Raw genomic sequence first — 14,875 nt, 5'->3', positions numbered from 1 at the left:
GGAGAAGGTGCCTGCCGCCGTTGCCTGAGTTTCTTTGTGTTGGTTTTGGGGCTTGGTGCTCATTTCCCTTCCTCCTTCATAATAGAGTCAGCAGCAGGAGGGTTTTCCTTGTGCTCCCAAACTGCCTTTTCAGAAATGAAGACCTTTGTGTAAATTTCATAAAACAGCAGCTTTAGTTTGGTTTGCTGATAATAAAAACAGAAATCCACTAAGTAGGTAACCTTACTAGATAAGAGCTGCTGGCTCCTTTTAGTAGGCCTTTGCCTCCAAAATTTAGGACAAAATCTATACAGAGTGATTTTTTTTTTTTTTTTTGCTTTGGAAAGTGTATATTTAAACATTTTTAATCATTTTGATTTTTCTTATTACTTAACTTTAGTGGAACTACAAACTTTTAGACCACTGTGTACCTTTATAGGGCATTTTTTCTGAAAAAGAGTGTTTCTTTCTCTTCTTATGTATAGATTGCTGTGTAAACTGTGAGTTGAAATATTGCTACTAACTTGGCTGCCCCTACATCATATGTTCATTTAAGTGGATTTCTCTGTAGTATTTCTTCTCTTCCTTCTCTTCCTCGAATCTCCCCAGTCTTTCCCTTTGCAAAGTTGCTGAACCAATAGCCTATTTAAAATTGTGCTTCAGGGTAGTCGTCTTTGTCACTGGTTACTGTCTTACAAAACCAGAAGTGACTTATCTGTAAGCACAGCTGGAGGAATGAATGAGGCCCAGCAGAAGCAGAAACTTTGATGAGATTAGATTTTCTCTCAGCTCCTTTGTGTTTACCACAGATTTCTCTTATAGTTCTAGATTCTCTTCAGTGAGGATTATCATAAAGAAGGGGGAAGACGGGCACCTAGGGGGTAAGAGGAGAGACTGCAGCACTCTGTAATTTGGGGGTTGGCTCTAGTCTAGAGCCAGGATTTCGTATTGCTGTTTGTTAGTGTAACACTGTATTTCACAGAATCAACAGCTTATTGAGGCCAGGCTTGGTGGCTCACGCCTGTAATCCTAGCACTCTGGGAGGCTTAGGCAGGAGGATCGCTTAAGCCCAGGAATCAGAGGTTGCAGTGAGCTGTGATGACACCACAGTGCTCTACCTGGAGCAACAGAGAGAGACTCTGTCTCAAAAAAAAGCTTATCAAAAGTCTTGCTTGACTATTAATAAAAAGGGCCTGGTATAATGGAAGAAGTGCCAGCCTGGCAGTCTACAGAGATCTGTCTGGTGTCAGCTTGGTCAGCTACCAACAGCTCAGGAGACTCATCCCACTTGCCCTTATCGAGTGCCTGATGTCTGTCAGACACTGGGCTGGGCTGGGGTAGATTATGATGAATTAGACATGGTTCTGCTCCTTACGGGCAGACTGTTGCCAAAGGCTTGAACAGAAAGGAAAGACAATACAGGGTGACACATGATATAAAAGGAGTCAGTGAAAAGCATTGTGGGAGTGAAGAGGAAGGGTCTCCACATTGCTGGATAGGTGCAGGCAGCCCACTGGGGCTGGATATGAAGATAGGTGCATTTTGTCAGGTGGAGGAGTGGGAAAAGGCCAGGGATTATCATTTGTAAAATCATGAATGGGTGTGAACTTTGGGGAAAGATTAGAAATGTCTGCGACAGTGGCAGATGGGAGTGTTGGGAGATGAGACTAGAGGAGTAAGTTTGTCAAGATCATGGAAGACCTTGGAACCCATGGCAAGAAGTTTGGATTCTATTGTAATCCTAGCTCTCTGGGAGGCTGAGGCGGGTGGATTGTTTGAGCTCAGGAGTTTGAAACCAGCCTGAGCAAGAGTGAGACCCCGTCTCTACTAAAAATAGAAAGAAATTAACTGGACAACTAAAAATATATAGAGAAATTAGCCGGGCATGGTGGGGCATGCCTGTAGTCCCAGCTACTCGGGAGGCTGAGGCAGGAGGATCGCTTGAGCCCAGGAGTTTGAGGTTGCTATGAGCTAGGCCACTGCACTCACTCTAGCCCGGGCTAAAGAGTGAGACTCTGTCTCAAGAAAAAAAAAAAAAGTTTGGATTCTGTTCTAGTGGACAATAGGAAGCCATCTAAACTTTAGGCAGAAGGATAAGATAAAGACATAGGAGATTAAAATGAATGAGTTAATTTTCTTAGAAGATGTGAGAAAGTAACTGAGGGTACTATAATAATCTTTATCTCTCAGGGGCTCGTTGCCATTCTGCTGCCACAGCTTTGTATTTCTGCTGCCCAGTCATCCTTTAATTTGCCATCATGAGGCTGACATGGGCAAAGGAGTGAGGAAGAAGAGAGGAGGTGCGGTGATTTCTTTAGCTCTTTCTCTAAATTTCACACCCAGTGTGTTTGGGTGTCATGCTTAGGGAACACAGAACTGTATCTGCTTTATGACAGTAACGTATTCCAGGGTGTGGAGCGGGAGGGGGCCTGAAGGAAATGAAAGCTTTTGATGTACTAAGGACTCCAGCTGATTTAAAAAAAAAAAAAAGTCCTTCTTTTTAATATCATAGTCATGCAATAACCTTTTTTTGTCTCCTAATTTTTAATTTTTCTATTAAGCAATACTTTGGCTATTGTAGGCGATAGCAGGACCAATTATATTTGCTTTCTAATACCTGGCACTTACCTCTGCCAGCATGGCCTTTCCCCTCTGTGCACATTATTTCGTTCAGTTAAGAGGATCTTGCCTCCCTTGTAATATCCTTGTTTCCACATGATTCAGAGAAAGAGAACTGAAAATGGACCGGGGAAAGAAGAGACTCTGAATTTATCCTCTCCTGATTTTTTCCTAAGGCTTCTGTCTACCTCCATGTCTCTTTGGTTACAGGTTTCTGGGGCTCTGGTATGATAGGGAATTGGTGAGTCGTAGGCACACCCTTTTGTGTGTTCTGCTCTAGTGTTGTTCCCTATTAGCACAGAAAATCTACCACTTATCCCTTTTGTGAATTTGATCATTTTCAGTTAGGACTTTTACTTATAATATAACTTGAAGAAAAAAACCACAGCAACTCCCTGGTTAATCTAAAAATGACAACACAGCATCTGGCTGGGAGGAATACAGAGAAGTGGCAAGAGGAATAAAATGCCTGTCATGAGAAGCAAGCTTGTTGTGGATGGAAACAAAGTTGCCCTCCCAAATGACTGGTGTCTGTCTCCCTTTAGCTATTATAGAAAACATGGCTGAGTTCCGGCCTGAGATGTGTACAGACGGTGCCCAGCAGGGTCTTCTGCAGTGGCTGTTGAAGAGGCTGAAGGTAAGGTTGGCTTTGTGGGACTGCAGCTCAAATCTCTCTTTGCTGTGGGCATGGTCGATGCTGGGTTATCGGTAGACTGTTAGACCAAGCCATATGAACTAGTTTGGGAAGCTTCTGTTACCTCTTGCCTCTTTCTTCTACTTTTTTGTTTGTTTGAGAAGAGGCTTTAGGCCGGGCACAGTGGCTCACGCCTGTAATCCCAGCACTTTGGGAGGCCAAGGTAGGGGGATCACTTGAGGCCAGAAGTTTTGAAAACAGTCTGGGCTACATAAGCGAGACCCCATCTCTGCAAAAAATCTAAAAAATTAGCCAGGTGTGGTGGTACATGCCCGTAGTCCCAGCTACTCTGGAGGCTGAGGCCGGAGATCACTTGAGCCCAGGAGTTGGAGGTTATGGTGAGCTGTAATTGCACTGCTGCACTCCAGCCTGGGTGACAGTGTGAGACCCTGTCTCCAAAAAAAAATTAAATTCAATTAAAAAAAGAAGAAGAAGAGGCTTTAAAAATAGCCTTTGGTACATCTGAAAATACAAACGTGTTGTAAATACAAACAAATTCATGTGATACAGAAAGTGTAAAACTGAAAGTAAAAGTTCCCCTCTACTGATGCCTTCTAGTTCTACTTCTCAGAGACAGCCACTGTTAACAATATTATATTAGTATCTATTCTCCCAGAAACTTTCTGTGCATATGTAAGAGAGAGTAGGTATGTTTCACAAACAGAATAATGTTTTATGCAAGTTGGCTTTTTCACTGAACTAACAGTAACCTAGTATTCATTGTATAGAGGTACCAAAATTAATTTAACTATTCTCCTGTTTATGTAAGTTTTTTACTGTTATAAACAATGCTGCAGTGAATATAGTAGTCCCCTCTTATCTGTGGTTTTGCTTTCTGTGGTTTCAGTTATCCACAGTTAACCACAGTCCAAAAATAGGTAAGTATGGTACAATAAGATATTTTGAGAGATAAAGAGACCATATTCACATAACTTTTATTACAGTATATTGTTATAATTGTTCTGTTTTTTTATTAGTTATTGTTAATCTCTTATTGTGCCTAATTTATAAATTAGATTTTATCATAGGTATGTATGTATAGGAAAAAACAAGGTATATATAGGGTTCCATACTATCTGTGCTTTCTTGGAATGTATCCCCCACGGATAAGGGGGTACTACTGTATCCTCATATAGTACAGTCTTTCATACACCTTTGTCTTGGCTTATCTGTACAGCTTGTCAGTATGATAAATTCCTAGAAGTGGAATTGATAGGCCAGAGGGTATGCACATTAACATTTTTGGTAGGTCTTACAAAACTGTCCTCCGTAAAGGCTGCCGACTGATTTGAGACTATTTCCCTCTACTTCTAACAACATTGAGAATTATCAGACCTGAAGGTTTGTTAATCTGTAGTGAAAACTGGTATTATTATTTTATTTTGGAATTGTAAAATCAAGTGAAGTAAATTGGCTTCTAGTTATTTATTAGCCATTTGATTCATTTCTTTTAGCTTCACGTTTATATTCTTTGTCCGTATTTCTGTTGGATTGTTCATTCTCCTTCCTTCTTAGCATAGTCCTTCTCAGTGTCTTTTTAATAATCAGTGCTGTCCCATAGAGTGAATGAGGAAAAGGCGGGTAAGAACTCTCAGAATAGTTTTAACCAAAGGTGTGATAGGAAGCATTTTGGAACTGCTTGTATGCTTCTGAAATGGTCCTCTGGCAGGCAAGGATGCCAACTTTTTGGTGAGAAGGAGGCACTTGTTTGTTGCTAGAGTGATTTCTAAGTAGTTACGGCCTTGCTGTGCTTGAGTGTCACAGAGATCCAGAAAGTCTGGGGAGTGTCAGGCCCTCCACTGTCCTGGCAGGGCTAAGGGAGAAGGTTGTGTCTCAGATAACTGTCATATGCCCCATGAGTCCCTCCCTCTCTGAAACTCTAGGTCTTCCCCAGTCCTACTTATTTAACCCGTTGTTCCCATTAAATCTATAACATAAGTCACGTAACATATTTACTTGAGGATACTCAGCCCAGCTGTTACCATCGGTGGGTATGGGCACATTTGCCTGGCAGAGTTCAGTGGACTGTAACTTCCTTCAAACTCCACCCCTTCTTTCTTTCATGCCTGCACTCAGCGATGGTTAATTCATGCATTGTCTTGCAACTTCCTTTTGATCTCCTCTCTTGAGTCTAGATGTCCTTTCATTTTAGAGCTAGACTTGTTTCCCATTTAATTCCCTTTACATCTCCCTAAACTCTGTTTCTTCTTTTCTCAGTATTCAACACATTTTTGGCTGAATGTGGTGATTCATGCCTTTAATCCCAGCACTTTGGGATGCTGAGGCAGGAGGATCACTTGAGGCCTGGGGTTCAAGATCAGACTGGTCAACATTACGAGATCGTGTCTCCACAAAAAAATTTAAAAGTTAGCCAGGTGTGGTGGCACATGTCTGTACTTCCAGCTGTTCTGGAGGCTGAGGTTCCAGGTTCGCTTGAGCCCAGGAGTTTGAGTCTCCAGTAAGCTGTGACCACACCACTGTACTCCAGCCTGGGCAACAGAGTGAGACTCTGTCTCTAGAAACAAAAAAAGAAAAAAGAGAGAGAGAGAGACAGGTTTGTATAGAAAGCACACTAAAAGAAACAAAAATTAACACATTTTTGTTCTTGAAAGCCTTGAGGCATTTTGGGAGCTAGGAGTCAGGGAGAGGAAAGTAGAACACCAAGTTGGGGCTTGGGATAGATGTCAGGGACCTGAGTTTGGTGGGGTGGCCACAGGTTGGAGCCTCAGCCTTAAGCTACACAAAATAATCCAACAGTTTTTGTCTCTGTGAAGTCAGGACAAAATTTTCTCAGTTCCTTGAGACTTAAAGCTGATTCAGGAATCTTTCATTAAAATAGAATATAAGAATATAAAAAACCTCTGCCTTTTGAAAGGTGCTGAAATTTGCTAGCCTTTTTTTTTCTTTTTGAATTGGTAACATAGGAAGGGAAATTGACTTTTGGATGTTTGAATTTGACTTGGATTCCATTACCTTATGATAGTAATAAAGGGACCTATTTGGTAGTCTAGAAAGCTGTTAACTCTTGCCTTACAGGCTTTGCATCTGTGTAATCCTCAGGACATAAATAGCCATGTTGCTGTCTCTGTAACAGTTTTTCAAGGTTTTGGGGGTATTTAAACATTAAAATACTATTTAGTTATTTTACTAGTAAGCAAGTATCCTTAGAAAAAGCCTGTGCTGCTCAGAACATTAATGGAAAGAAAGTTCTGCTTAAGAGTGAGGTCAGCATGAAGGCATGTCTTTAAAAGCAATGCCTTGCCCTTATTTCTTATAGTCTGGGAAAGTGCTTATCATAATATAATCTTCACTGTCATCAATGTCATGGTGAATCATACTGAGTGCTGGACCCAAATGCTTACTTTTCCTTATTAGCTGTATAACTGTGGGCAATGGTCCCTTAACTTGTCTGGCCTCTGTTTTCTCCTTTGAAAAATGGGGATCTATTCCTTGCCCTTCCAGTCTCACAGGGTTATTGTGAAGATCAAATGTGATAATGCTTTTAAATTGTAAAGATCTATATAGCAGTGGGTTTCAGCTGAGGGTTTGTATTATGATCATGCATGGAACTTTAAAAAATACAGACTCCCAGATTCCGCTCCAGACCTACTGTCTCAGTCTCTGTCTTTGGTATATTTTAAAAAAGTTCCACATATGATTCTAATGTACAGCCCTCACTAAGATACACTGGTCTCTAGAAATGTGAATCTTCTTGTTACCCATTTTTATTCTGCAAACTGATTTAAAACTCCATTTTCACCGTGCCATTCCCTGTTCAAGAACCTAGAGTAATGCTAATGCCCTCTACATTGGATCCCACCTTCTCTGCCTACTTTTTAAGACCTCTTAACCTGTCCCTGTCTGACATTTATCAATTTTGAAACATTGGCCTTTATTACCTTTTAGATATCTTTTTTACTTATTCCTTGCTCTGCAAAGCTCAAAATTATTTTGACCTCTGTGTCTGGCTTTGCTCATACTTCTGCCTCCACCAGGAATGACTCACTCTTTTCTTCCCTCTGTATTTCTAAATTATACACGACCTCCATGAGACAATTTAAATCCCTACTCTTTTATGTAGCTTCCATCATTTTTAGAACGGAAAGGAAATTTATAAGTCCTGTTATGGATAAAAAATTAGTAATTGAGACTTTATAGGTATTAAGTGCCTTGCGCAAACCCATACAGCTAGTTAGACAGATAGAACTAGGATTAAGACTCAAGACTCCAGAATTTTCTTCTTGCACCCTTTCCATAGCACTGCTTTGCCCCCAGCCTACACTGTCCTCTTTCTTTTTTGAAAATCAACCCCTTAATTTTTTCCCTAATGGCTCTCTTGTGGAAGTCAGCCTGAGTTCCAGTGTAAGCCTGTGACTGTGTGGCGCTCATCCTCCCGGAGCACCTTTTCTTCTTCTGCAACGTGGAGACGATTCCATCACCTGGCAGACTTTAATATCACGTGTGCTCATTTTCTTTTTTCAAATATCCTTAAATTTCATGAGAGCAGGGACTGGGTTTTTATCATATTTGTATTGCCTCCCAATTGTTCTCAGAATGTGTTTCCCAGCCAGGAGCATCAGCATCACTGGGCAACTTGTTAGAAATGCAAATTCTTCGGTCTACCCTGACCCACCGAATCTGCAAAGCTGGGGGTAGAGCCCAACAATCTGCTTTAACTCACCTTCCAGGTGATTCTGCTAGAAGCTAAAGTCTGAGAACCAACGTCCTAGAGTGCTTACGTCTAGATTGCTTGATAAAACCTTGCAATTTGATCACCCCATATTTTTCAGTAATCTCTGAGTAATTCTTGAGTGAGTGGCACATTGATGACAGGCATTTTAGTCTTGGATGTCTCATTTTTGTACTTGTAGCCTAGCATTATATAGAGATGTTCATGGATCTCTTCATCCACCAAATGAAACCTCGCTAATTTGTTCTAATGAGGATAAAACCCATTGCAGATGATTGCATTAATGGATTAGCAGGTAAGCAGATAATGGTAGTGTGAGAGACACTGCATCACAGTTCATTTTTTTAATGGGGAATGTAGCTTGTTAGTATGTTATGTACTATTGAAAATAACACCAAACCAAGTTTTATTTTTCTTTTCTAAAGAAAAAAAAATTAAGATTCTCTTTTGTTTCTCAGTTAAATCAATGCTTCAAGAAACAGTTGCAACTTTTAGCAAACAGTTAATGAACTGAGAATTGGCTAAGTTATACTACTTGTACAACTGGTTGATGCTAAAGTCCTTAGCCTCTGATGACCAGAGGTTAAGATTTTGCAGGGCACAATCTGCTTTGACAGTTGTACAGGGCTGTAGATATGTCTGAACCTGCCCCATGTGTTCCAGGTACCAGAGGTGAACTGCAGATATAACCTGCAGCTTCTGGCTGTGGGTGATAGCATAATTGTTTTATACTTTCCAGAAAAGCAGCAGCTCCCCAAAAGGTGATGTTTAATTTTATTCAAGGCTAGTACATGCTGAGTTCAGATCTATGCATGACTCTATAATTACTCCGACAGCTGAAAGATTTAGGATCACCAGGCTCCTGGATAGGAGACAGCCCTACGAGCTCCAAGCCCCGCTAGTTAACTTTGCAAAATCCAACAGACTATATACCCGCTAAATGAAGTTGCCTTTCCCGATTTTGATTAAATGTCTTTGTAATTTGGCAGTTTGGTATTATGCAATCTCTGGCAGAGATTTAAACAAAAGTAAAATTTCCTTGGAAAGTTTTTTCTTTGTCAAAACATGAAAGATTAGTCTCCCTCCTTCCCACCTGGCCTAATTTTTCTAATTGCTTTTCTACTAGATTAAAATATTTGGTTGTCATCATCATCATCAGTAAGTTTTTCCCACCTACTATGAATTTCATGATTGACTGCCCACTGCGTGCAAAGTGTTAATTCTGGTCTGGATACCTTACATACATTATTTCTAATCCTCACAAACAGCCCTGCCAAGAGGGTGCCGATATCCCCAGTGTGCAGGTGGAGAGAGAATCCCAGGGGGAATGCCCAGCCCAGCCCACATGGAAAGTACGTGGGAGAGCCAGGGAGAGCTGGGCCTGGGTGTCTCTGAGGCTGCCACCTCTTGCCAAGCTGCTTCCCAACTGGCACCACTCTCCGGTTCTGAAGCATTGCAGGGCTCCGTGTTGGGGAGTTATTGGGCTGAATCAATTTGGTTTTCTCATTAGAGTCTTCCTTCATACCAGTTTTTCAATCAAAGGGCTTATATTTTAAGGAAAAAGTAACAAAGTTATGATTCTGATTTTTAAAAATTTACTTTGGGTAAATTGGAAACTCTTTGTAGTGTCATACAGCAAAAGCTGGAGATTTCCTGGGGGAACCAGGAATTCTCAGTAGAGGGGAACTCAACTCTTTGGTGCCTTTTATGTTCAATTCATTTAGTACAACCACCTCATGAGGAAGATATTATTTGTTCTCATTTAACATAAGAGAAATTGGGTTAGAGAGGCAGAATAATTTGGCCAAGATCACAGAGCTGGTAAGTGTTAGAGCTGAGATCCTAAGTCAGATATTTCTGATTTTGGTCATCAGAAAAACTTACAGTATCTACTGTGTGTTAAGCACTTTCATATTATCTTATTTAATTCTCATAGGAATTCTCCAAAGGAGTGTTATTTTTTTATTTGCATTTTACAAATGAGGAAACTGAGACCAGGAAATGTTACCTGAGTCATGGATTCCCATTATCAGGTCATGGTGTGGTTAGTGTCTCAGTAATTTTGTTTTTACGGCACCCCTACGCCAAAAAGTACCAGTCCCATTTATTAAGTAGTTGTATCCAAACAATTTAAAATGTATTTATACCCTAACAATTTATTAGCTATTTGAAAAAATAATACACATAAAATGAAGGAAAAATATTTTTATTTCATTCTTAAATAATGCAGTTATTTACTAATGGATGTGTGTGCCTTTTGGATACTGCACGACTGCTCAGACCTTGGAATCAGATTGAACGCCACCACCCTTATTCCTATTTCACGTGGATTTTCACACCGTTGTTTTTATCACAGGAGCTATCAAAACCCAGCTCCACAAAGATACGATGTTATCAAAAGAAATGCACCTTGAGGCTAGTAGTTGTTGCAGTGCTCAACAGATGTCAAGTGTCACCATGTTTTCCTTGAAAATTTAAAATATCCTGCAGTGAATTCAATATGGCACGCCAGTTACCTCAGCACATAGTTTGGGAGCCACAGACTTCTTGTCACACAGATCGTGGCATGCTCGTGAGTCAAACTTAGGTGCGTCTGATGCCAGATCTATGTTCTTCTTTTTCTTTTGAACTTGGCTGTACTACTTAATAAAATTAATTTTAATTCAGTGTAATGTTTTAAAATGCCACAACAGTGGACAGGGGTTGTGTCTAATGCACCTCTGTTTGCTATTGTGCTTTAATTCTGTGATTTGCATATAGTAGGTGCCCAATAAGTATTTATTGAAAGAAAGAGAAAAAGTCCCCCCTAACTTGGAAGTAGGAATTTTTAAAGCACAAGAAGCCTTGGAACCATAGAAAGGCTATGCCTTTAGAGGCCTGATGTCTTTTGGCTTCTTTCAGTGAGGTGTATCTTGTTTCAGACAAGAACCCCAGCACTTGTTCTTGTTTGAAAAGCTGCATGTAAGTTGATGTGGCTTAAATCATTTAAAATGTAATAGCAATACTTGGACCTTAAATAATTTGAGTGAAGAATTTTATTAGCAAATCTTTGGTCCTTATAGAGGTCCCAGTTCCTTGGCTTTTCACCTTTGTGTTTTGATTTATACAAAACTGTTTTTCTTAAAGTGAAACATGTCACAGATTGCATTTGAGCCCTGGCTGTTAGGCTGAATTTCTTGAAACAAGGCTTCAAGCTTGCCCAAGGAGCATACCTTGTAGTCAGCACTTGTAAGATTTTACATTTACAGATCCTTTAACCCAAGATGGTCATACCTGGTCGATTTCCTGAAACCCTGTGGCGTGCATTAGGCTTGACGAGGAAGACTCGCACAGAAAACTGAAATGATGCTGGATGTTGCTTGATTAGGCACCAGTCTTCCTTCTTCAATACAAATCAATGTCCAAACAGTACTGTAAATGGTGGATGGAAGTATTAGTTCCAAGATAAACATTTCCCCTGTCCTTTCCAGGTACAGAAATTATTTGTCATTTCAAAAACCTGGATAGGTAGCAAAGGCTACTGCTGATTAACAGTCTATGTGACTGCATTTTAAGAATCATTTTTATTTATGGAATCATGGATACCATAAATAAAACCACATCAATGAGGCTTGTTCCTCTTTGTATACCTTTATCCAAGGGGCAGTGTTAATGGTGAGATATTTAAGTCTCACTACTGCAGCAACAATGTGGGTAGCCATGAAAGATAGTGTTTGCAGTAGATGTGTCCCCTCTGAAACTCCAAGTAGCAAAGCATGCAGCAGGGAAAGAATTGTGGGTAGTAATTTGGGTGTTAAAATATTAACATGTTTTTGCATATTTAATGTGGTTTCCTTTTTAAATAGTAGGCAGATTATGGCATACAAGCAGATAGGTTTATGATTTCAAATTAAATTTTAAGCATTAAAAAAACCCAAAAGGAACTACTTTGTTATAAATACATTCAGCAAATCTAAACAAGAAACTGCTTTCTTTTCGACTTCTCTGATGATATATCAACTAATTTATAGCCTAATTTTATGATTATAACTTGTGAATGAAGCTTCTTGATGAGTTTTAGTCTTAGAAGTTCAAAACTCTATCATTCATCTAGTTCAAATTTGAGTGTGTACTATATGCTAGGCACACATAGCCTCTGGACTCAAAATGGGGATTCTGGGAGGGCTTCGCAGAGGAGGTGACATCCATACCTGGGCATTAGGGGTATGAGAGCCATTGTGTCTATCTGCTATTTATGGTTTTACTACATAGAACCATAGTCTGGTCTATGGTATCTTGAGAGCAAAGGCAGACTTTTTTTTTTTACCTTTAACCTGCCTATTCCCTTTCTAACTTTTGCTTCTCTTCTTTCTAACTCAGACCCTAGTACTTGTGAAACATTTGTCCTAGGGAAGGAAGTAAGACCCCTTAACATTTTTCTCATTTCTCCTCTTTCCCCATAGGCAAAGATGCCCTTCGATGCCAACAAACTGTATTGCAGTGAAGTGCTGGCCATATTGCTCCAGGACAATGATGGTGAGGCACCCTCTCAGTATCGATATTCTGTTAGGATAGGAGCCAGGCTTGTTTCAGATCATGACAGCAAGCTCTCTTGCCTTTGGCATCCCCTTGCTCTCCCTCTTGCTCTCTGTGCAGCTTTTGTACTCTGTCAAGCTGTATTGATTTTGTTTGCTGATGTATCAGTGTTAGACGGCTGTAAAATCTGACAGTTAGCTTCATTTTTTCTTCCTGTGTTTTTTTCCTCTTTTAGAAAACAGGGAATTGCTTGGGGAGCTGGATGGAATCGATGTGCTTCTTCAGCAGTTATCCGTGAGTAATTCTTATGCTTCCTGCCTGCCATGAAGATACATGGCCTGCTTTGAATGGGAGGTAGAGCTGGAAATTGTGGGAAGGAATAAGCCATGTGATCCAAGCCACATGGAGCATGTTGGCAGGTTTGACGTTACCTTGGAGGGACATGATTTGCCCCCTTTTCTTAGTCATTTGCTCTTTATGACCAGATATCACTGTGTATTGGGTATGGACTTTCTCCATCTTCCGATATTATATATTGTCAATCCAAAAGAGACGTGTTTCCAGTGTAAGTGTGTGTTCTTGAGCCAGGAATACCAAATTTTCATTTGAACCTCTCCCAAGATTATTCACCTCTTTTCCTTTCAGTCTGCCACTAGAATGGAGTCTATTCAGTTAGGATCCAGATAAGCTCAAGGAGTGCAAGTTCCAGGGCAGTGGGATAGAGGTCACAGAGGAGAATAGGGGAGGACATGGCACTGAAGGCTGGAATGAGAAATTGGAAACTGCCATTTTCTCACTATAAGAAATTTAAATTCAGTTTATTCTGAATTTATTCTGTTATTCTGCTGGCATTCTAAAAATACTGTTAAGATTTCTTCTAACAAACCTCATCTGTGTTATTCTAAAAACAGGACTGAAAATAGAGCATTTGGATAAAATCTTAAGAATGTTGGGAGTGTCTGAGATGTCAGTTTGCATACAGCTTCCATCTTGGTGCCAGCAGCCTGAGTAGCTTGGCCTCCACCCCAAAAATAGAGCTTTGAAACGTGAATCTGTTTCAGTTCTGGGAAGTTGCTTAGTCCTTTTCCTGCGAGATTATTGATCTTCTCGTAGTAGACTGTATGGGTATGCATGTACTGTTAAAAGGCTTTCTTCTTAGCATGCCATACATCTCTGGCAAAGAAAAAACTTCTGCTGTAAGCCCTTCCCATGCCTTGGAGCCCCGACTGTGAGGCAGTTCAGTAGCCTTGATTAATAGGAAGCTCTTCCTTACATTGAGCTAAGATTTGCCCCTTGGCAAGGTTGTTTTTTGACCTGGATAATGGTTTCATGGTGTTCACTTTATTCATTGAGCTATACATGTCCTTCATGGAATTTTATGTATCTGTGTTGTATTTCATGGTAAAAAGGTGTTGGTGTTTTTTGGTTTTGCTTTGTTAAAAAATCTGCCTGCCTGAAACTGTCAATCACTCATAAACCCAGTGGTCAGTTGAGTGTTTTGTTTTTTTGCGTGAACTAATATCTGTTTTTTAAAATACGTATGAATAGAAAGCCTAGTTTCTCTAAAATGGAAACCAGTGAGAATTTTGTTTGGTAAGCTTCTGTTTCCTCAATTGTAAGTTATCGTGACAGGCAAGCTTTGGGAGGGTGGTGGCTGATGAAAAGACATGCTCATATGGCTCTGTGCTTTCTGCTGGCATTTTCTGACAGGTGTTTAAAAGACACAATCCCAGCACAGCTGAAGAGCAGGAGATGATGGAGAATCTGTTTGATTCACTCTGCTCCTGCCTGATGCTCAGTTCCAATCGTGAGCGCTTCCTGAAGGGCGAGGGTCTTCAGCTGATGAATCTCATGCTTAGGTATGTCTCTAACCTCCGAGCTCCCCCATCTCCTTTGTCTGACTCCTCGCTAGCCTGAATTCATGAACATGTAGCTACGGTCTTTTATTCTGTTGAGTTTCCTAGATACATAGAAGAGTAAAGTCTTCAGGTATGGGGGTGTGAGGGTGTGTGTGTATATGTATGTGGTCTTTTCTAAAGTTAGAGTAAGCAAATAAAAAGTATATTGTGATCTGTTTGTGCCCTATGATTGTGTCAGTTGGTAATACGACCACTCCATTGAAGGGCGATGTCTTTTTGCTCCTTCCCTTAGTGTACTTGTTGTGGGGAAATCTGGTTATTAATTTCTAAACTTATCCTATATTAATTTTTAAACTTGGCTCAATTTTCTGTATGTATCACATAGGCCTATCTATGTCATATGTTTGTCTATATTTTTGTTATTGACAGCAGAATATCATTGATATTTTTCATTTATACATTCAATGAGTTGTGCATGTGCTATGTGTCTAACATAGAAAGTACGAAAATGTGCAAGAC

General features: G+C 40.2%; 1 protein-coding gene across 1 annotated transcript in view; it reads left to right on the top strand.

Annotated features, from left to right (window-relative positions):
- Positions 1-14,875, top strand: part of CTNNBL1 (catenin, beta like 1) — a 177,341-nt gene that overhangs the window by 61,770 nt on the left and 100,696 nt on the right. Inside the window, exons 7-10 of the mRNA XM_012662812.1 lie at positions 3,144-3,235; positions 12,425-12,497; positions 12,733-12,791; positions 14,208-14,356. Of these exons, the coding sequence (XP_012518266.1) occupies positions 3,144-3,235; positions 12,425-12,497; positions 12,733-12,791; positions 14,208-14,356 (373 nt within the window). The remainder of the gene's footprint in view (positions 1-3,143; positions 3,236-12,424; positions 12,498-12,732; positions 12,792-14,207; positions 14,357-14,875) is intronic.

This window comes from Propithecus coquereli, unplaced genomic scaffold, assembly GCF_000956105.1.
Source record: "Propithecus coquereli isolate 6110/MARCELLA unplaced genomic scaffold, Pcoq_1.0 Scaffold780, whole genome shotgun sequence".
NCBI lineage: Eukaryota > Metazoa > Chordata > Mammalia > Primates > Indriidae > Propithecus > Propithecus coquereli.
Note: the sequence above shows the minus strand (reverse complement) of the source record. Positions and strands in the feature narration are given on the sequence as shown.